At 56.0% G+C, this 22,960-nt stretch overlaps 1 protein-coding gene across 1 annotated transcript; it reads left to right on the top strand.

Annotated features, from left to right (window-relative positions):
- Positions 1-1,647: 1,647 nt before the first annotated feature.
- Positions 1,648-20,062, top strand: LOC309977087 (mitochondrial inner membrane m-AAA protease component AFG3L1-like; the record flags this gene model as incomplete). The annotated part of the gene is given in 17 exon segments (XM_082863009.1): positions 1,648-1,785; positions 5,408-5,495; positions 7,530-7,552; positions 8,546-8,614; positions 9,184-9,308; positions 9,994-10,264; positions 12,239-12,376; positions 12,587-12,610; positions 12,614-12,707; positions 12,710-12,739; positions 14,050-14,157; positions 14,779-14,904; positions 17,752-17,874; positions 18,749-18,864; positions 19,285-19,485; positions 19,567-19,761; positions 19,847-20,062. Coding segments are annotated over 17 exon segments (2,085 nt in total).
- Positions 20,063-22,960: the final 2,898 nt, after the last annotated feature.

Below are 22,960 nucleotides of genomic sequence, written 5' to 3'. Positions count from 1 at the left end.
AGATCGCTCAAATTTACTGGGTGGCATGGTGCATTGTCTAAGATGAGCAGTGCTTTGTTGGTGAGATTATTTTGGGCACAGTATTTTTCAATGGCAGGGCAAAAAAAGTATGTGAACCACTCATGAAAGATGCTCCTGGTTGCCCAGGCCTTTTTATTGGAACGCCAAATCACAGGCAAATTGGGCTTGGAGTACCCCTCCAGAGCCTTGGGGTTTTCTGAGTGGTACACCAATAAGGGCTTCAACTTAAAGTCCCCAGCTGCATTGCCGCCAAGCAGCAGCATCAAGCGATCTTTGGATGATTTAAACCCGGGCTCAGCTTTCTCTTCTACCGAAATAAACGTTCTTTCAGGCATTCTTTTCCAATAAAGCCCTGTCTCATCTACATTAAACACTTGCTGGGGGGTGTACTCACCTTCTTGGATGATGCTTTTCAGGATTTCTGGATATACATCCTCCTTACCAGGAGCTGCGCTGCTCATCTTGAAGTGGGGCAAACAGTGGCGTTCCTTGAATCTCACAAACCACCCTTTACTTGCACTGAACTTTGCTGTTTGAGAGCTCTCCCCTTGTTCACGCTGTAGGTCATCAAACAAACTCTTAGCCTTCTCCTGAATAACGGTAACGCTCAGGGGCACGTTTCGCTGGCTCTGGTCTTCAAGCCACACATGCAACAAACGCTCCATCGTCTCCATGACTGCACTTCGGTGGCGAGTCAAACGGGAGGCTCTCAACGGAGTAGCTATTTGTGAACTCGCTTTGATTTTTTCTTTGTTATCTCGGATTGTCGCCACTGTAGAGACAGCAAGGCCTAAGGCCTTTGCGACCTGGCTGAGCTTTTCACCCACTTCAAACCGTCTTAACACTTCTAATTTCACGTCGAGGGTAATTGCTTTCCGTTCCCTTTTGGCACTCGGGATGGCCGTCGCGTTTCGGGGCCTTTTCCCAGGCATCTTTGCCTCCGGAATGTACTAAAAGAACAGCAGTCCCAGGTGCGAGAAAGCCTGTGGTTATTCTATGCCCCCTTGCAGAACTTGGGGAAGAGAAAGTGGGGCTTCGAGGAGGCGCAGGCTGCCGTCCCGGGGGACGTGGAAGGGTCAGCACAGGCCGGCCCACGACACTGCCCAGTTTCAGGCCGGTTCATTCTGGGCTCCAGGGCGCCCAGCGTGGCCCTCTGGCGTCGATCAGAGCGTCCACTTCCCTGGACAGCACGCGTGGGTTTCCGTGACGCAGAAACAACTCGGTGAGCGGCAGTAGGCTGCACAGCACACGCAGCCCCAGTGCTGTGCTTCCTCCCGGAACCGGTTCCCAGCGCGGCGCCGGGACCACCAGGAGCCCCCGGGCTGGGCCTGGCGGGCCGGCGATCGCTCTTGTGAGCCGCTTCCCATGGAGGACCCCGGAAATACCTGTCCTTGGAGACGCCGGATTTAAAATAAATCTAAAGGCGCTGGATGTCCCCTCAGCACCTCCCTCGCGTCGGTCACCGCGGGCCAGGGCGGCGCGCAGGTTGAGATCCGCGTCAGGCCGTAGGGTAGACACCTAAGGAGAGGTCCCCGCGCCGTCGTCTTGGCCTCACCGCGCATGCGTCAGGCACCCGGCGGTCGGCTGGGGGTGTGGCGCCCTATGACCTATTCGCCGCTGCACTGGATGTTGCAGTGGCTGGTGGCGGCGGCCGGCAGCAGGGCGGTGGCCGTGCCGCTCGCCGTGCTGTGGCGATGCGGCGGTGGCTCACGAAGCGGCAGGACGGCTGGGGCAGGCGTGAGGGCCCTCGGAACCGCCCAGCAGGTGAGCGGGGAGGCGTTGCCCTCCGGTTCTGGGCGGCAGGGGCGGTGGCTGCGCTCGACGCCGCGATGACGCCATCCAGCTGCGCCGGCCGGCGCGGGGACCGGGTGTGGGAACCGGGACACCGAGTAGCGGGGGTGTGGCGGCGGCTACCACATCCCCCGGCCAGCGCGGGGGAGCGGGGCGCGGGAACCGGGTGCGGGAACCCGGGCACCGAGAGGCGGAGGCGCGGCGGCGGCGACCACACCCCCGGCCGGCTGGCCCCGGGGCTCCAGCCCATCCCCGCGGCTGAGCAGGCTGACGCTCGCCCGAACCGGTCTCCGTCTGTCCTCCGAGCCCCCGCCCTTTTCTTCGAAAGTTCCCGCTGCCTCTCAGCGCCCTGCCCACTGCCCGCGCGTCCTCATTCCGCTCTCCCAAGAGCCGCGTGCAGCGAATTGCGTTCAGGCCTCGCTCCGCTGCGAACCTACCGTGTCTCCTCGGGCGCCCGCTCCGACCGCGAGGTGGTTTCCTCCTGGGCTCAGCGGTGATATGACTTGTGCACTATCTCGCAGGGTTGCTCTCCGTTATGATGACGGACGTGAAAAAGTTTTGTCAAGTGTTATGTGGTTTTTATTCGAACAGCATTCGTCCAGTCCAGTTCTGCCACTCTAATCATAACTAACATTTTTTGAGGGCTTCCGTGCTAAGGGCTTTACGGGGACTGTCTCCTTTAAGTCTTATACCCGTCCTTTAGGTAGGAGCTGTTCTAACTCTATTTTATAGGCGAGGAAACGTAAGGCCACAACTGGTCGGCATCTTCGCTTTTAGATACTCCTGTATTGTACGCCTTCCCGTGGGTTAGATACTCTGAAATACACCATATTTTAAGGTTTGTTTTTGTACATCCCAGGGAGCAGTGATCACATTGAATTCTTTTCTGAGAGACTAATGTGGAGCCTCCGGATTTTGATCGGAGAAAGTTATCTTGGTTTTCAGACAGTATTGAAAGACAGAGAAGGGTTCCATGGGTTCATTTTCTGTCCTGTCTTAAGGAGTGAACTTTTCCCTCTCATCTCTGTTCATTTCGGAGCTGGTGCACGTCAGTTTCAGGTTGTTTCCGCAATATCAGTGAAAGCAGAGCCTTTCACCTGTGGCCACGTGGCACTCAGCATTGCAGGGGGCTGTTCTAGTTGTTAACCGGGTGGAAGGCAGTAATTGACGGGGTGCAGCACAGGTGTGTCATGAATTCCGTGGACCTCAGTGGCTTTAGTTATGAAGGGAGGAAGTTGCATGATCTTTGGGTTCCTCCCCAGACTGAGCTGTTCTGTTCATCTGTGGAGTCTGCTAGCCAGGGCATGTCACAGGGAACAGGACAGGCGAGGGCTTTGCCCCATGAGCTGCTCTCCTTTGAGGGCTTGGTGACTTGTAGGCTGAGGGGGGCATGTGAAGGCTGGAGATGAAGTAGCAGACTGCTTTATAGTTAAAAGATGTGCCCTTTCAACTATAGTCAGCACTCCTCAAGGGGAATCTTATGTTCTGGAAGTTTCTAAGAGTTATTTTTTCATTCAATGAGCTTCCTACATGGTTCCTGCCACACAAGACAACAAATGTGTCGGTAGCATGTTAGGCGGTTATATGAGGTATGAAGGAAGAGGAAGCAGAACAAAGGAAGTAGGAAACGAAGAGAAGGGGTGGAGGAGGGTAAATGTCACGTTATCTTAGGCGGGGTAATCGACTTCTGAAGGAAGTGAGGATTGAGCTGCGGGCAGATTCACAGGCGCCTGGTGGGGCTGTACCTGTGTGCCAGGGTCACCTGATTTGTGATCTTACAAAGAAAGGACCGTGGTACTTTGCTTGTTAAAGGGAGACTTGCTGTGCACAGCTTCACGTGTTGGCTTTGCATATCCAAACACCAAGAATGGGTGGTAGACCCCTGTCTTTGAGAGCTGCATCTGACCTAATGTGGTCCCCTAACCAAATCAGAAAAAGACTAAATTATAAATTAAAATAAAGGAATTGGATATTTTCTCAAGTTTTGGAGGCCTGAAGATCATACTTTGTCCTTCTAGGGCTGGAGGCCGCCTGACAGCGAGACTGGGCGCCAGAATCCTCGTCACACACCTCCAGCTCCCAGTGACCTTACCTCAGGCGCTTACCAGCCTCTCTGAACTTCTGCGTTCCCACCCCGCAGGGGGATGGCAGCACCTGCTTCCTCAGGGTGGGCACTGAAGAGCGGAGGAGGTGACCGAAGCGCCTTGCACCCAACCAGGGCCCAGGACCACCACCTTCTCTGTGCCTTTGCCTAGACTTCCCCTCACAGTGACAGCCTTTGTGACATCAGGTTCTGGTCCCCTTGTGCGCGGTGACTTGCGACGGTGGGGAGGTGGCATTCATGGCGCAGAGGCTCCAGGAGCCTCATCACTGTTAACCGCCATGTCTCCTTCCTGAGCCTCCCTGTTTGGAGTTTTCCCTGATTTTAGTATCTTTCTCATAGCTTTACCTTACTTTTTAGTGCTCTGTGGCCTTTGATAGGGATGTGTGAATAATGTGGCTTACGAGCAAATTAATAATCACTAGGGAATGAGTTTGCTTTGGGGAATAGCCTGCCTCACCATGAAAGATGGCACGACTGGAATAACGCAAGTGTCGTCACCTGTGGATCCAGTTTCACTGTAACAAAATATTGGGAACAATCCAAATCTTTGGTTAGGTTGGGGTTTTTTTGGATACAGTTAGTAGTAGGTTAGTGAGTGTGCTTAGAGCTTGTTTTTTAGTATGGTGGCTTTTATTGTGCTCGTTTTTGCTGTAATGGCTTTTGACCTGTGATAGTGAAAAACCGAAATTGTCTCTAGTTCTGTCCTGAATTGATGTTAAGTATTGTTAGCAGCTTATGGTAAAAAGTGTTGTTTTCCTCTTTGAGAACTATAGAAAATACAACGTCTAGGAAAAACATTTGCTTTCCTGACAAAAATACTAACCTGTGGCTGATCAAAGATAAATCATAATACTCTGCTTTTTAAATTTCATATGATTTTAATGTTAGAATAATGTTTGTTTTTGAGGCTGTAAAAATTTCAGTGACTAAAATTGCCTCAGGCAGGAAGTGATTAGTTTTGTTTTGTTTTGTTTTTTGACAGCTGTAGCTATAAAAATTCTTCATGGGGCTTCTCTGGTGGTGCAGTGGTTAAGAATCCGTCTGCCAGTGCAGGGGACATGGGTTCGAGCCCTGGTCTGGGAAGATCCCACATGCCGCGGAGGAAGTAACTCCGTGCGCCACAACTACTGAGCCTGTGCTCTAGAGCCCCGTGCTCCACAACAAGAGAAGCCACCGCAATGAGGAGCCCGTGCACCGCAACAAAGAGTAGCCCCACTCGCTGCAACTAGAGAAAGCCCAAGTGCAGCAACGAAGACCCAACGCAGCCAAAAATAAAAAATAAATAAATTAAAAAAAAACTCTTCGTGTACCTCTGCATTGCATTTAGTTTCTTCTTCTCCTGTTTGAATCATATTTTTAATGAGATAAAGCAGATAAAGGACTTAGGTTTACACCCCAGCCCAAATCCTGGTCCCTTTGCGCCTGTAACTGCCGCTGTGAGAAGATGCCCCATCGGATTGCAGGGGAAGCTAATTCTCTTTCCCGTTTCAGTGCCTCCTGGGAATCCGCTTTCAGCAGTTGGCTCTGTGGAAGAGACAGACGTCAGTTTCCCAGTGGCTGTGTTCAAAACCACCCAAAGGTACCTGTCTTTCTCTTACCATCGTTGGCAGCATAAGGTCACAGGAACCGAGGTGAGTGTGGCTTCCTTGGTGTCCTGCATCATGGGGAGTGGGGACAGGGTGCATGATGGCTCAGGAGGCCTGGACCTCTCGTTTTCTGGCTTCCACATTCAGTCACACTTAGCTCTCCCCATTTCTGGGTTACCTGCCCCACGCCTTTACAGTTTTGATCTATCGGTGTAGGTGGTGAAAGAGAAACTCTTTTCAGTAGGAAGTTGCTGCTGGGTGAATCTTTGGCGATGCATGGGAACAAACCTTTGTTTCTGCACATCTGAGGGCCAAGCTGAGTCTCATGTTTGGAAAGCAGAACAGAGATCTCGTGTAGACTGCAGTTAGTTTGGGGCACGTGTGCCCCCGGGGGCGGGCTGTGGGCTGTGCTCAGCGCTTCTCGGGAGACCCTGTGTGCAGTGCAGAGCAGAAGGCAGTTAGGACGTGGCGGCGCATGCTGGTCTCACCAAGCTGAAGTCAGGAAGAAAACCCGCTTCTGCCTTACTCTTCCTCTCCTGGGTTGACAGTATGGCTGCTTTTGTGAGTGTGGTGTGTGCTCTCAAAGTACCAGAACCTCATCATTTTGTCCCAGTGGGTTTGAGAAGTTCTTTAAGAGGAGTAGAAGAAACACAGACTCAGAAAACCAACAGCTCCAAAACAAAAACAAAAACGAAAACAAAATGGTAAAAGGGACACTTGACAAATCAGATTGTCAAAATTGTACATTTGAGAATTTTTTAATTCTTTAATTAAGTTAGGTAATTAATTTATTTTTGGACACACGTGCAGCATGTGGGATCCTAGTTCCCCGACCACGGATTGAACCCTTGCCCCCTGCAGTGGAAGCACAGCGTCCTAACCACTGGACCGCCGGGGAAGTCCCCACTGGAGGATTTTTTTTTTTTTTTTTTTTTTTTAAAGCGTTCATTGATTTTGAGTTAGTCTGGGGAGGTGAGCGGCCGGTGGCCCGTGCGTGGGTGGGCCTGGTATTTCCTTCCCTTCACTCGTTTGTGGACGTGGCCTCCCTCCCTCCCTTTGTCTTCGGGGCTCAGCACCTCCATAGCTTGTGTGGATCTGAAGCCTCGACAAATCTGTTTGTGAAGTTACAGCGTAGTTTGGTGATGTGGGTGGGTGAAGTGAATATTCAGCGGGTGTGTTTCTCCTGGGAAATGTCTCCTGTTCGGGTAGCCAGGAGCAAGAAGTGGAGCGGGGCCCATGAAAGCTCGTTGGGAGGAGTGCTTACATGATTCGCTACCAACGTAAGACTTCTTTGAAGGCTCGTGTTTTGTCCTTAATGTTTATGCACATCTTCCCTCTATCCTATAATATGTCTGGCTGTTCCTGGGATCATTCTGGCCTTCGGGCTTCCATGGCTTTGCGTTGGGCTTGCTGCAGTGGGGCCATGTGCGTCGTGGGGCGGCTCGGGCTTTTATCCTGAACTGGTGTGAATGTTGTGCTCGGGCCCTGCGTCTGCTCTTGTTGGCTGGCTGCGGGTGGGTCGCCTCGTGGAGAAAGTGATTTTTGTCTCAAGCCTCTGTGTGCCCACCTTTTCTTTACTCGGGGGAATGCTTTTTTTTTAATATTTATTTGGCTCTTAGTTGCAGCACGCAGGATCGTCATCGCCGTGTGCTGGATCTTTCTTAGTTATGACACTCGGGCTCCTTAGTTGCGGCACGCGAGCTCTTAGTTGTGGCATGTGGGATCTAGTTCCATGACCAGGGATCGAACCCGGGACCCCTGCATTGGGAGCGCGGAGTCTTAGCCACTGGACCACCAGGGAAGTCCCAGCAATCTTCATTTTAAAACAGCATTGTTTTTTTTCCTGGTTACAGATGTAATACATGCTTGCTGCAAAAAAATTTGGGGAAATAAAAAGTATAAAGAAAGAAATCACCATCTGCTAACTCAGGCTGGCCTTTTTTTTTGATTCTCCTGGCCAGTCTGAAAGCAGAGCTGCTCACTCCTTTACACCCTCTGTCTGACTGTCCTGTTGCACACTCCGGCAGTGGTGCACCGCGCTGGGGGAAGTGTGAGGGATCAGCTGGGCAGGGGTCCCACGGGGCAGGGAGGATGCGCCATGTCTTCGCCTCCATGAACCTGAGAGCTGGCGGGGCCTGGCTGGCTGGGGCTCCGCGTGCTGGCGGAGAAGCCAGGGCGGGCAGTCGCCTGGAGTCCTGTTTGCCGTGGTTTCAGCTGTGTTACAGGCGTCGGGTGGTAGTGAGGTTCCACACTCAGGATCGTGTCCTTGGCGTGCAATCCTCAGTTTTCCCGTTGTTTCCAGGAGGAGCTGTGGTGTTTCCAGTGGTTATGGTGGTGTTGACAGCAGGCCATGTCTGAAGCTCCCCAGAGGGCTTGTGCCTTCTGGGCAGCGGGCTGTTTAGGCGACAGCAGCTAGCAGGCCTTGGCGCTGCACTTTCATTCTCGTCGGCACTGTTTTCTTGTGGTGCCTGCTGTCCGACCAGGGATTGAACCTGGAAAGCCCAGAATCCTAACCATTAGGCCACCAGGGAACTTCCCTCCTTCAGGATTTTTTTTTTTTTTTTCTCTTTTGTGGTACGCGGGCCTCTCACTGCTGTGGCCTCTCCCGCTGTGGAGCACAGGCTCCGGACGCGCAGGCTCAGCGGCCATGGCTCACGGGCCCAGCCGCTCCGCGGCACGTGGGATCTTCCCGGACCGGGGCACGAAGCCGCGTCCCCTGCATCGGCAGGCGGGCTCCCGACCACTGCGCCACCAGGGAAGCCCTCCTTTGGGATTTTTAAAGCCAGTTTAGAGGCTTAGTGCTCAGATGTGCCACATTTTAATCCCTCTTCTTGCATTGGTTCTTGTTTATTAAAATAATCCCAGGCTAAAATTGTCCATGTTAGTAGGAAACAAAACCAAGACCTGTCCTGCGGAGTGTGAGCTGCCCTCGGAGAGAGGCGCAGCCCGTGTGTGTGAGGCTCATCTGAGGAAGAGGCCCAGGGTTGCTATGCCGTGCCCTGCCTGGGACCTCAGCTCTTCTGACTGCTCGTCTCTTTTCTAGGTGGACCGGCTGGAAGTTGTGAACAAACAGTTTGTGGGTGTTATTACTGCCCCTGGGACATCGTCTGAGGTGAGGGCTGGGTTCAAGGCCGGTGTCCTAGACGTAGGTTTTGGTTTTAGCGTAAGGTGTAGTTTTCTGGGAATTCCCTCGTGGTCCAGTGGTTAGGACTCTGAGCTCTCACTGCTAAGGGCGCAGGTTCAATCCCTGGTCGGGGAACTAAGATCCCGCAAGCCTCGTGGCCAAAAAGAAGGTATAGTTTTCTGTTTTTTTTGGAGAAATGCCTTCCCTGGTTTCACTTTCCAGCACCCACTTGTGCTCGTTTGTTTTGGTGACACGACAGGAACAGTCTTCCGCGTAGCGCAGGACCCTCATAAAGCTATAACAGTGCTTCAGTTTTGCCGAGTAACACGTGCCAGCTGCCAGCTGAGATCTGGAAGGGGGAAGAATAAAATGACGGAGGAAGACGACGTCAGCTGTCGATGGGCATTTATACTTCGACCTCAGACCTGAGCCTGTGGTTTGGGGCCAGGACAGGTGGCCTGTCAGAGCTGCTCCGGGCTTTGCTGGGAGAGGCGCTGGGGAGGGGTGGCGGCTGTGGGGGGCACCCCCTACAGCGCCTGGCGCCTTGGTCTCTGTAGAAGTTTGTGTGGTTCAACATCGGCAGCGTGCACACCTTCGAGCGCAACCTGGAGACCGTCCACTGGGAACTGGGCATCGAGCTCCCGGAGCAGACGGCCGTGGTCTACACCACCGAGAGCGATGGGTGAGTGGGCGCAGCTGGGCCCGGTACTGGCCACGCAGCACTTCCTGCTGTACCCGCTCAGGCGTGTTACAGGCGTTCTCCGATAGTCACGGTGTCTGTGGTGGAAGATAAATTTGTTGGCTCTGTTTTTATTGAGGAAAGAATTGACCGGGGAAATGTTTAGCTAGGCAGCCTGAGGACTGTGCAGTGGGCCGGGAAGGGTTCAGCTGCGGGGAGGCTGTGCTGGGTCTGGAGGGGTTCTGAGGGAGGGGCCGCAGCTGCCCTGCCCGCCCCACAGGTGAAATCGAGCAGGTAGGTGTGCGTGGATGGGGGAAGCTGCATATACAGGTTGGCACATTAAAAAACAAACTGTTGGGGCTTCCCTGGTGGCGCAGTGGTTGAGAGTCCGCCTGCTCATGCAGGGGACACGGGTTCGTGCCCCGGTCCGGGAGGATCCCACATGCCGCGGAGCGGCTGGGCCCGTGAGCCATGGCCGCTGAGCCTGCGCGTCCGGAGCCTGTGCTCCGCAACGGGAGAGGCCACAACAGTGAGGGGCCCGCGTACCGCAAAAAACACACAAAAAAACCTGTTCCCTTTTGTGTAGCAAAACCAAGTTCTGGAGCCGTCCACTGTTCATGGCCTGGAGGCAGTGTTTCTGGCTTGTCTCTCAAGGGAATGTGACAGATGGTTTTCTTGGACTTTCTAGGTCTTTCTTGCGAAGCCTGGTGCCCACCTTTCTCCTGATCGGAATCCTCCTCTATGTCGCAAGGAGGGGCCCGATGGGGGCTGGGCATGGCAGGAGAGGAGGGGGCCTCTTTACCGTTGGCGAGACCACAGCCAAGATCATGAAGAACAACGTCGGCGTGCGCTTTGCAGACGTGGCTGGTTGCGAAGAAGCCAAGTTGGAGATCATGGAGTTTGTGAATTTCCTGAAGAATCCCAAGCAGTATCAGGACCTTGGGGCCAAAATTCCAAAGGTACTGATTTGAGAAAACATGATGCTCTGAGCTTCGCCCTGGTTCATTGTGGACAGAGCTGGGACAGTGTAGCTTTTGGTAATGATACTGTGTCTTATTAATCACAGTGGAGAGTGGAAATCGCATTTGCAGAGTAGTAAAGTGAAAATCCTCTTATCTGATCAGCTGTTTTAAACTATAAAACTGGAATCATAGGGACAGTGCACGCCCACCTGGAGTGTGTTTATTTCACCTTCAAGCGCAAACATACGTCTTTGTTGGTGTGGTGTCTCGTTTAGAGCACAGGCCTTCCTTTGAGTTTGGCCCCAGTGATCAAATTCTCTGTTAAATATCTTGCACAAAGCAATTAACGTCTATAGTTTTGTTTCTTTAAAATGAACTGAGAACGTAGAAGCAATCTGAGTGCAGGATCCTATATTTTTATGACTTTTTCTTACTCTTTCAGTTTTCTATCCATTCAGTTTGACAGCATTTTTCTTTAACAGTTTGCGTTTATTACTTTATTATCTAAAGCCTTCAACTTTGTTTTTGAAAAAACAGCTTTCTTTACCATTACTTATTATCAAAGTATATAATTAAAATAAGCACATGGAATTCCCTGGCGGTCTAGTGGTTAGGACTTGGGGCTTACCTTGCCGTGGCCCGGGTTCAATCCCTGGTTGGGAAACTAAGATTCTGCAAGCAGTGTAGTGTGGCCAAAAAAAAAAAAACAAACTATCAAGTACAACTCTCGTAAATGGGTCTGGGATCAGATGCAGCTGCCTCTCGGGAAGCCCACGAGCAAGTAGTGGGACAGGTGTGCGGTGTGGATGCAGGTTGGGGTGCTGTGCGGAGGAAGTGGAGCTACGGTGATTCTGGCCACTCCTCTACCTGTGGGTGCCCCTGGGCATCGACCTTTTGCGGGCCTGGCTGAAGCTGTGAGTCCTTTTCCCAGAAAGGTTTGCGTCTCACACGGAATAGATTCACAGACCCCTCGAGACGTCCCTGGGCCCTGGACCAGGCTCCGAGCTCTCGGGTGGGTGGTGCTCACCTCACTGACCTTCCTGGTGGCCCCGTGCTTCCCCCAGCGTGCCCTGAACAACAGGAGAGCATGACTGACCGCTGGGGCTTTGTGGGCAGGAGGTTTGTACTTCTGTCTGACCACCTGGTGAGAGCTGGCTGGAAAGCCGGGTGTGGGGGGCACGGAAGGTGCCCTGCCTTGAGGAGACCCTCTGCGAATCCGCATCCACGTTCACGGGGACGTGGGGCCCTGACGCCTTGTGGTTTTGAGTTTTGTGGCTCCCTCCTCCCTCCCTTTACGTATTTTAGTTTTGTCCTTAAAGACTTAAAAAAACAACCTTAGAGTCTCCTTTGAAATAAGTAGATATTAACCCACACCCTCGACTAGAAATGGAGCAATAGGAGCCCCGTTTAAATCTCTCCTCGTTTTTCACGTGTAATGGTAACCCCGAAAGGAGCACTGAGGTGTGTTTCTGGGGCGTGAATTATGAATTTCAACCTTAAGTAAGCGTAGAAAAAGGCAGGTTGTCGATCAGGAAGCACAGGTGCCAGTGACCACACACAGGTGCCGCCTTCACAGCTGCCGGTGGACGAGCTGGACAGAATCACGTGACCAGGTCTGGGGCGTGGGCTCTTGTTCGTCCTGGTGTGAGTTGGTGTGTTTCGTAGGGCAGTTTGGCAAAGACCGTTAAACATCAGACCGCGAGATCCAACGAGCCCTGCCCTGGGAGCGTTGCCTGAAGAGATAACCTGCTCGGCTGGACTGGGGGTGTGGGGGGCTTTCCCATGTCTGCAGCGTTTGAACATTTCATGGTGAACGTGCGTTCACTTTACAAGCAGGAAGTATCACACCGAAAGCAAACCTTAGCCGACCCGCGTGGAGCAGGCCTAGAAAACGCCTGTTCAGTAGAACGTGACTGTCTCCTCGGCTCCGTCTGTACCCTTTCAGAACCAGGCATTGCCTTTCTGTTTCAGGGAGCCATGCTCACTGGTCCTCCTGGTACCGCCAAAACGCTTCTCGCCAAGGCGACTGCAGGGGAGGCCAGTGTGCCCTTCATCACCGGGAACGGGTCCGAGTTCCTGGAAATGTTTGTCGGCGTCGGTCCAGCTCGGGTAGGTGGATGCGCCCTTGTCCTTGCCCTGGGCTTCGTGTGGGACCCTGGCAACAGGCGCAGAGCACAGATGTGCAGGGGGACCCGGGCGGGCAGGCAGAGCAGCTGAGATGAGAATCGAGTGCCAGAGGCGAGGGCTCAGCTTGGTGAGCTCTTTAGTCCTGTGTTGGTACCAGTGGCAAAGCAGACCCTGCGTGGACTCCTGTTTCACATCCGTGACGTGTATGCAATGGCCTGAATAAATGCTCCCTGTGTCTTGTTTGTTGAGGAGATTGACGCGATGGGCAGGAATTGCGGCCGTGGGCACTTTGGGGGCCAGAGCGAGCAGGAGAACCCCTGAACCAGCTGCTCGTGGAGCTAGACGGTGAGCGGCTGCACGACCGTCCCCCAGGCCTTCCTCTGTGCGGGACCTTCCCGGGCGAGAACCCCTGCTTGCTGTGTTTTGAGGAAGGCTGTTTTCGGCACACACAGTGGAGGGAGCTGCCCTCAGAGCTCAGCGCAGGACGGGGCCGACACCTAGGCTCCTTCCACGTTGGCCTCTGACCCGGGCCGCCTCCTGGCCCAGAACCCCTCTCCGCTCTCCCCCCTGGGGACCACTGCTCGGGGAGGTCCCAGCTCCGCGTGACAGCCCGGCAGCCCTGCCGAAGCTTCGCGGGAAGTGTCTAGGCGTTCTTACTAGTTTCCAGATTTGGAGAAGCTTTTGTCGGACCTTTGGCAGGTCTTGTCGTCGCTTTGGCTTTGGGGCTGTGTTGGGGTCCCCGACATGACCCAGGGTTTGGTGATTCGCCGGGAGGACTCCATGTTTAGTTGGATTCAGGACCACGGTTGAGTGGGGAGCAGGTGCCTGGTGGCCAGGGAAGCTGGTCACAGCCTCTGGAGCCCTGGAGTCACAGGATGCAGCTACTTCCGTGGCAGCAGGCTGGGTGACACTCGGGAGTGGGGTTTCCCCTGGGGGCTGGTCACGTGGCAGCCTCTGCCCAGTACGTGCTACGATCCCAGCCTCCCAGGAGGAAGGCAGGTGCTTCGCAGAAACCACACGTCTGCACGCACAGTTGAGGCACGGGGAGCCCCTCTTATCAGGGAGCGATCCTGAATCCCAGGTCCCAGAGGTGGCCGAGGGCCCCCGTGAGCAGGCCTTTCTGCAGATGAGTGCTGGGTGAGCTCAGGCCACCGCCGCCCCGCCTGCCTTCCAGTCAGGCTCCCTGAGCCCAGCAAGCCGTCCGGGGCCTGGGTGGAGGGAGGTCTCCGCAGCGGCCCAGGGCCCCGATGGTGGAGGCTCTGCCCGGCCCCTGCAGCTCGCCGCATGGTGTCAGAGGCTGGCCGTAATAGACCAGTAATGAATTAGGATGGGCGTCCGTGGCCTGAGGAACGTCTGGTTACCCACCAGTGCACGTGTGCCTCAGTCAGCATTGGGGGCCGCGGGGACCAGAGCCACTGGTTGCCTCCTGAGACAGGTCAGAGCTAGCCCTGGGCGTGAGTGTCCGCCCCACACTGAGCGGCCTGTGCAGTGGGCTGCGGGCCCGCAGGAGAAGCAGGCCCAGCGTGGGGCTTCCGGGGTGGGTGGCAGGGGTCCTGGGAAGACGGGGCCAGCTGCGCAGGGGAGGAGCCCTGGGAAGAGGAGAGTCTCCTGCTGCCTGGGCCCCCTCCTTGGGCTCACCTGCTTCTCATGTCCAGGGTTCAGCTCTACCACGAGCGTCATGGTGCTGGCGGGCACCCACCGCCCCAACATCCTTGACCTGGCCCTGACGCGGCCCGGCCGGTTTGACCGTCAGATTTGCATTGGTGAGTGTGCTGGTTGCCTGGGTGCTGAGGCTTGGCTTTTCCTTCCTTTGGGTTAAAAGTTGGGTTAGATCTTTAGCTGTGTATCTGGAGAAGATTTTGATCGGGGTCCTAAAGCCGTTAATACAGTGTTGTGAAAACGGTGGAGGTGCGTGGGTGCCCCCCACTTTGGGAAGAACAGGTGTACTTGGGGCTGGGGGAAGGTCGCTGCTGTCCATGCAGGTGGGAGCGAGGTGACAGACTTGGATCCTTCGGCTTTTACTTTCTGTGCGCCGTTAGCGAGGAAGCATTCACCCTGGCCCTTTCCACTGGTGAGGAGATCCTGGGAGTTTAGGACTTGAGTCCTGCGCGGACACCCGGCTGCCAGGGCAGCCAGAGTTTTGCTTGTGGTTGGGTCCCTGTCCTGGGATGGATTTGCGTGGGCCAGAGGCTCCACGGTCAGGAAGTTCTTTGATGTGTTGAAGAGCTGAACGTACGTGACCTGTGGGTCGTTTCTGCCGCAGGGAGCTCCCTGGCCCGGGTCGGACAGCCAAGTGTGCAGCACAGACACGCAGGGGAGGGCCCTTGCAGTGAAGTGGCTGCAGGTGGCCCCGCCCTGGCCCTCAGTGCCTCTCTCTCTGTTAGGCCCCCCTGACATCAAAGGCAGGTCGTCCATCTTCAGGGTCCACCTGCGTCCACTCAAGTTGGACGAGAGCCTCAGTGAGGACGCCCTGGCGAGGAAGGTTGCGGCCCTCACTCCAGGCTTCACAGGTGAGTGTGGCCAGGTGGGCCGTGTGGGTCTGGACATGTCGGTGGGTGGTATCTGGTTGTGCCACTTGGTCCTGGCATGTGCTACCCTTGTCCTTAGAACTTTTGAGTCTGACGGACATATCGGAGGCCTCAGAGATGATTAACCCCAACGCTGGCTTGTGCCTGTTTGAACTCCTGCCACCCCGGGAACATAGTGCAGTGACGTCTTGTCCCCTTGGCATGCTGCCCATTGAAGGGGTCATGATTCAGCACTTCCCAAATTGGATGACAGACCTGAGTCTCCACGTCCAAGAAATTGAATAAACTCCAAGTAGGGATAAACCCAGAGACGTCCACACTGAGATACAGTGTAATTCATGTTGGTCAGAGATAACGAGAGACTGTTGAAGCCAACCAGACAGAAGGGACACCTAGTGGGGACGGGTCTTCAGTAAGGTTAACAGCCGATTCTTCTTGGAGACCATGAGGCCAGAAGGCCATGGATCTGGCAAGACGGTTCTTCAATAGGGAAGGAGAAATAAAGGCATTCCTAGATTGTTTTTTAAAGTTGAGGGAACTTACTATATTTAAACCTGCCCTCCAGGAAATGCTGGAGTCCTTTGGGCTGAAATGAAAGGGCGCTGGCCAGTGACTCGAAGCTGTGTGGGGAAATAGCCCTGGGAGAGGCAACTGCATAGGTAAACGTAAAGGCCAGCATCCTGTGTGTTTATGGTTTGCAGCTCCTCTGTGTTCCCTTTATGATTTAAAGGGCAGGTGCTTAAACCCATAAAGACATGTCTGTGTTAATGGGCACACGACATAAAAAAAAAAAGTAACCTGTGAAGGTGGGAGGGGCTGTGTAGGAACAGAACCTTTGTACGTTGTTAAAGCTGGAAAGGGAAAAACTGATTCTAACCTCCCCGTGGAGCTTCCAGGGGACTGAAGAGCCAGCACAGTCTGTGCAGAGCAGAGATGGAAGACACACTTCCCTAATGCAGAACTTACTACAAAGCTCCAGCAAACAGAAGGGGGCTGCTGGCGCAAGGGTGGGTGTCGACCAGTAGAGTAGAACTGGGAGCCTAGATGTGCGCTTGTGCATCTCGGTCAGTTGTTGTTTTTTTTAATTTATTTTATTCATTTATTTTTGGCTGCGTTGGGTCTTCATTGCGTGCGGGCTTTCTCTAGTTGTGGCGAGCGGGGGCTACTCACTTTTTTTTTTTTTCTTTTGCGATACGCCGGCCTCTCACTGTTGTGGCCTCTCCCGTTGCGGAGCACAGGCTCCGGACGCGCAGGCTCAGCGTCCATGGCTCACGGGCCCAGCCGCTCCGCGGCATGTGGGATCTTCCCAGACCAGGGCACGAACTCGTGTCCCCTGCATCGGCAGGCGGACTCTCAACCACTGTGCCACCAGGGAAGTCCTTGGTCAGTTGTTTTTGTCAAGGGTGTGAAGACCATTTGATGGGGAAAGAATAGTTTGTTCAATCAAATGCGCTGGGACGACGGTGTCCACAAGCAAAAGGACGAAACTAGACCTTAGACCACATGCAACGGTCAAGTCAAAATGGATAAGAGACCTAAACTGTGGAGCTAGAACTATAAAGGTCTTAAAAGAAAATCTTCGTGACCTTGGATTTGGCAATGGTTTCTTAAAGCACAAGCAACAAGTGAGAAAACAAATTAGACTTTTGCAAAATTAAAATCTTTTGTGCGTCAAGGGACATTACTGAGGTGGTGAGAAGACAGCCCACAGAATGGAAGAAACTATTTGGAGATTATGCATCTCGTAGGGGTTTATAATCCAAAATATTTAAAGAACCCGATTTAAACATGGGAAAAGGATTTGAACATTTTTCCAAAGAAGGTCTGCAGGTGGCCAGAAAGCACATGAGCAGGTGCTCAGTGATGGTAGGAAAATGCACATCAAAACCACAGTGTGGTGCTGCCTCACGCCCACCAGGATGGCCGTAAGAGGCAGATGCATGAGTCGCCAGGGCTGTAGGGAGGCGGCCGTGCTCACACGGTGCTGGTGGGGATGTAAGATAGTGTGGCCACGGGGATCCACCTGGCAGTTCTTCCAGAAGTGAAGGACAGTTACCGTATGACCCCAGTTCCACTCCTCGGTATCTAAGAGAATTGAAAACATTTGTTCACACAAAGGCTTTACACAGATGTTCACAGCAGCATAATTCATAATAGCCGAGAGGTAGAGGCCACCCGTGTCCAGCGGTGCGTGACCGGATAGGTGTGTGTAGAGTGGGTACAGAGGGCCAGCTGTACTGGCCATGTTATATCAGGGACTTGAGCGTCCGTGGAGTTTGCTATCTCCTGTGGAGGCCTCGGGGCGGCTGTGCATGTGATGGAACCTCATTCAGCTGTGAAAAGGGATGAAATAACCAATACACGCTACGATAGCAGATGAACGTGAAAACACTGTGTCGAGTGAAAGAAGCACACAAAAGACCACCTATCATGTGATTCCATTTATGTGAAACGTCCGGAAGAAGCAAATCCATAGAGATAGAAAGTAGGTTAGTGGTTGGCTGGGCATGTGTACAGGAATTAGCCACATACGTCACATCGGTGATGGAAACGTCTGAAATGAGATCAGCGCAATGGTCGCACATCTTGATAAACTTACCAAAAGTGTTTGAAATGTACACTTAAAACGGATAGATTTTATGTTAAATAACTCATACCTCAGTAAATTGTTCAACCAAAATACTGGCTGAAAGCAACGGTGACTGACAGAGCAGGTCCCGTTTCCTTCCAGTCCTTGACCTAGTTTAGCTCTGGTCCCTCTGCTGGAGATTTTCCTCTAACAGTCCGCCCTGGGGCACTGATGGGACTGTTTCTCCTTTTCCGGGTCAGGTGCTGATATTTCTAATGTTTGCAGCGAAGCGGCCCTGATCGCCACCCGCCACCTGAGTCCTTTTGTCCAGGAGAAGCGCTTGGAGCAGGCGGTTGAGAGGGTCGTCGGAGGCGAGCCGGGCAGTGCTGGGGGGCGGTTTCCAGCTTTGACCCACAGCGGGCCCACCCTGGGGCCCAGCTTCACTTCAGTGAGCTGCAGTCGTGGACAGTTTTCCAGACCAAAATCTGGGACTTGGGATCTGCCAGCAGCTTTCGTGCTCTTACTAGAGCAACATTTAGAATTTCAAAGAGATGTAACCTCCAGGGCGCTGCGTCAGACCCAGGTTCGGGTGCTGCCCGTGGCCGAGAGGCAGGTTTTTTGTGTGCTTCCTTGGGAAGCTTCAGTGTGGGGTAGAGGTCTCCCGAGTGCCCTCCCAGGAACAGAGGTCCGGGAGGTGTCCGTGTGGCCAGCAGCTGTCCTTCATGATCCCGCCCCACAGCTGTGAGAACCAGCCCGTCTCCAGACAGCAGGTTGGCAGGGCTGCTTTGTCTTTGCTTCATGTTTTATTGAAGTGTGGTGTGCACAGACAAGTGTCAGTGACCCAAGGCAGTCGCCAGAGCTGCTCGACGCTGTCCTGGCGGCACCGCTGAGCTGACCAGCCCTGAAGCTGAGCTCACGCGAGTCGTGGTGCCTTCTCTGTGCCCTGTTCCCTGCCTGCAACTGGGTGTAGGCGGCATAGAGAGCGCTCCTGGTCTCCCTGCGTCCGGCTTCACTGCCAGTCAGGCCACGGAGAGTAGCTAACCCCCTTGGCTACAAACGGGCCCCCAAAGGCACCTGCCGCTTGCACGGTGGGGCAGAAGGCAGTGTAGCGTCTGGTGTGGAGGGACAGGTGCCTGTCCTGGGCGGACGGAAGCCCTGAGCAGCCCCCAACACACCCGCGGTGCAGAATGGGGCCTTGGCACCCACCTCTCAGCTGTCCGTTTGTCCTCTGCCTCTTGCCGTGAACTTGACTTGCAGGTCTCGAGAAGAAGACGCAGGTCCTACAGCCCAGCGAGAAGATGACGGTGGCCTACCGTGAGGCTGGCCACGCGGTGGTGGGCTGGTTCCTGGAGCACGCAGACCCCCTGCTCAAGGTTGGCCCATCCCCCTGCGCATCTGCGGTGTGGTTCAGGGCCCACTCCCCTCCCGGGGGTGCTGTGTGGGCACGGTGCATTCCAGGTGGCGGCCCTCTTCACTCTTTGAGGATGTAATCGTCTAGAATTTGTTACACGATTCCCTGAGGGGTGGGTGGGCGGGGGGGGGGGGTGCTGGTTCCAGGAGGGGTCTGGATGCTGGTCACCTGACACCTGGAGGTTCCACGTTAAACTCACCTCACTCTAAACTTTCCCCTGACGGCACGGCTCCTCCACAGCTTCCTGGGACGGCGGGACAGAGGGGGTTTCTGTGTTCATCCTTGGGGTGACCTGTCAGCGCTGGGGCCCAGGGTTTCCTCTCCTCCTCCGGGATACCCGGGGACCCTGGGGGTGACAGGGCACGCCTGCCGTATCTGGCAGGTGTCCATCATCCCCCGGGGCAAGGGGCTCGGATACGCCCAGTGCCTGCCCAGGGAGCAGTACCTGTACACGCGGGAGCAGCTCTTCGACCGCATGTGCGCCATGCTGGGTGGCCGGGTGGCCGAGCAGCTGTTCTTCGGGCAGATCACCACGGGGGCCCAGGACGACCTGAGGAAGGTCACCCAGAGTGCCTACGCCCAGGTAAGGCAGTGTCCGCGGGGGCTGGGAAGGGGGCTCAGGGCACCGTCTGCCAGGCTCACGCCCGCCCCTCGCCTACCCCAGATTGTGCAGTTCGAGATGAGCGAGAAGCTGGGCCAGGTGTCCTTCGACCTCCCCTGGCCTGGCAAGGCACTGGTGGAGAAGCCGTACAGCGAGGCCTCGGCCCAGCTCATCGACCAGGAGGCTCGGCGGCTGGTCAGCTCTGCGCACACGCACACCCTGGACCTGTTGACGCGCTCCCGGGAGCGGGTGGACGAGGCGAGTGGGGCCGGCCCGTCCCCAGGGTCGGGGCGGGGGCTCTGCGGGGCACCGAGCGGACGGCCTGACATGGCCCGGTGTGCAGGTGGGCAGGCGGCTGCTGGGGAAGGAGGTGCTGGAGTGTGCCGACATGGTGGAGCTGCTTGGGCCCCGACCCTTTGCGGAGAAGACCGCCTACGAGGAGCTCGTGGAGGGCACCGGTGGCCTGGAGGACACGTCCCTTCCCCAGGGACTGAAGGGCTGGTGCTGGGGGCCGGAGGAGGGCGGCACGGAGTGCCCCCTGCAGGAGAGCCCAGCCTAGCGCCCCTGCCTGGAGAGCAGCCTCCGGAATCTCCAGAGAGCAAATTAAAACGCGTGATAATCACAAATGGGTGTTTTCAGGTCAGGGTCCTCTGAGCCCACGGGGATTCCAGCTCCCAGAACGTGCCCTTCCACCGAGGCGGGGGCTGGGACCCTGTTCCCGAGTCAGAGGGGAGGGCAGTGGCCGAAACGCACCTGCCCCCTGGGGGCCTGCGTGTAGGACCCCCCTGGGCCTCCCCCGAGGTTGGTGGTGGGCTCATCTGCCGGGGAGAGCTGCCCAGCGCGGGGACATCGGTGCTGGTCACCGCACCTGCCCTGGGGAGAGACGGGGCAGGGGCTTCTGGCCCAGTTCAGAAATCCTCCAGGTCTGGTGAGGTTCGGAATTGAGGAAAGGAGGACACTAGCCAGGCGCCCAGCGCGCAGCTGTCAGGGCGGTGGAAGGCCAGTTAGTCCTTACGGAGGGGCCTCGCCACTTCCACAGGTGGGGTGTCTGTGGGGGCTGAGCCTCAGGGCTGCCCCAGCGGAGCCACCCCTGTTCTCAGGGTCGGGGCCTTGCCAACCCTGCGTCTCCAGGAAGCTGTGTTCCTCGTGGCCCGTGTTGTTAGGGTCCAGCCCGTGTTGTTAGGGGCTCTGGGTTGCTCCACGTGGTAGGACAGCCACCGGGGGCCGTAGCTAAGCTCTAGGGCTGAGCCTTCCATTCCCCGGTCGGTCCTGGAGCGAGACCAGGGCCCAGCCCCGGGGAGTCGGGGTTAGTGGAAATGGCCCCGCGGGTCCCCAGAACACGGCCAGCGCGTCAGAGTCGTCAGAATTGTGACAGTAGCAGCAGCTGCTGCCTTGCGGTGGGTGATGCGGGCTGACTGCGAGAGCAGGGGCACCGCCCCACGTGCCTGCCGCTGCTGTCCCAGCCATGGCCACACGCTGGGCCTCAGGGATGAAATTTTCCAAATCGTTTGGTATGTTTGCCTCAAAAATAGAGTTTCCAGCTTGGGACAAACACTTTCAACTTTGTTGCTTGTGAAATGTGTATTGCTGAATTTCTGAGATCTCCGGGGTTCGCCCTGTGACGCAGCCTTGAACACTCAGCCTCCGTGTGTTGAGCTGCTTTGCGTCCTGCAGGGGCCTGTCCTGGGGCTTCTTCTGGTGGAGGTGGGGTGCTCTCCTTGACCCCAGGAAGGACTCACGTTGTCCTGAGCCTGGGGGTCTGTTCCTTGGGAGACTGGGTGCAGGCCCTCCCCGGGTCCAGGGCACGCCCCTGGGGACAGCGCCCCTGCCTGCGTGCCCCGTGCCTGCACCCCCTCCAGTCTCCTCAGCCCCCCCTTCACCTCGCACCCTGTCTGGGCCATCGCCCCACCTGGGCCGATGCCTGGCCAAGGATCTCGGGTTAGGGAGGCTCAGCCCCGCAGGAGGAACCGCCCGGCACGGGGCACGCGGCCTGCGTCTCATGGTGGTTAAAACGGTCAGGGTTTAGGCTTCATCCTTGGTCTTCTGCTCACAGGCGGACCCTGCCTGGCGGCTGCCTCCCCAGGAACCTGCCCCAGGCTGGGAAGAGCCTCTCGGGAGTACCTCTGCCTCTTCCAGCCTGGGCTTGTGGAGGCAGGGTCTTCGCTTCTTTAATGCCTCGAGAGCCAGGGCGCTTGGCCCTGAGATGTGACCCAAATAAGAGCCCAGGGCATGTCACAGTGGAACCCCCAGTGGCTTTAGCTGGGGGAGGGCCAGAGCGTGGAGCTCCTGGAGGCCCCTAGAGCAGCCACCCCCGGCCCGCACGCCTGAGCTCCTACGTCAGCTGGAAAGGAAGAGACTGGTCGGCGAGACTTAGGACAGGGTGCCGTTTTAATCCTGCTGTTTGGAAATGAGATCTGCAGAAGCCATAGCGAGAAGGATGGGAACTCGGCCCGGGGGAAGACTGGGGGGCGGGGGGGCACGGCTGCCCTCACGGGATCCCTTTTAAGTGAAATTCTTGGTTGTGTCTGGAAGACACCTCCCTGTTGCTGCCCCTCACGTGCCCCTCCTGGCGCATAGGGCGACCCTTTTCCTGGCGGGACGTGCTGTAGCCACGCCCCGTGGGCCCAGCATGTGCCCAGGCCTGTTTTCCTTCCCCAGAAATGTTTCAGTGGAGAAGGGGTCAGGGCAGGTGGCCTTGGGGACTAAAAGCAAGCTTACACGTTTATTTTAAAACTGTTCTTGGACTCGCTGTCTGACTGGAAGCCGGTTCCGTCCCTTAGTATGTAAGCAGCGTCCGGAGCAGCCGAGTCTGGCACCCCGGAATTGGGGGCCAGGCGCTGTGCCCAGGTCCCTTCACGTCCCCACGCCCCTCGGGCTGCTGCACGCGTGTGCGTGCGTCTGGTGGGCCGCGGGGACTGTCATTGCAAGGACCGGGGGAGGGCGAACCTCGCCTGCCCCTGCCCTGCCCGGCGGTCTGAGGCAGTCGTGACATATTTGGTGTTCCGAGCTCAGGAGGTGGGTCTGGCTCTCAGGCAGGGCTCACGACAAGCAGGGTGTTAGGGTCTGGGGGCTCTGGTGCTGACACTTCCTGGGCGGCAGGAGGGGCGCAGGGTTGGAATCAAGGCGGTTAGGGCAGCAGGGTGTCCCGCGGGCTGGAGCTTGGCACTGCCGTTCATGACTGGAGCCCCGAGACCCCCGGGGGGTTGCAGAGCGCCTCTCACGGGCAGATCCCTGCTCACCGCACCCCTAGCCGGGAGTCTGGTGACAGACAAGAATACCATTCCTACAGACAGAAGTCTCGTCTCATCCCTGGGCCTGGTCCCTGATCCAGCGACCAGGAAGAGCTGGACGTAAGGCCACTGGGCTGTGCTTATGCAGAGGCGCCACGTGGGGCGGGCAGCGTCCACGGGGCCACGGCCGCCCGGACCTGCCCCGCCTCGGCCCCGGGCCAGCCGGC

This window comes from Leucopleurus acutus (genome assembly GCF_964270905.1).
Source record: "Leucopleurus acutus genome assembly, chromosome: 20".
Taxonomy (NCBI): domain Eukaryota; kingdom Metazoa; phylum Chordata; class Mammalia; order Artiodactyla; family Delphinidae; genus Leucopleurus; species Leucopleurus acutus.
Note: the sequence above shows the minus strand (reverse complement) of the source record. Positions and strands in the feature narration are given on the sequence as shown.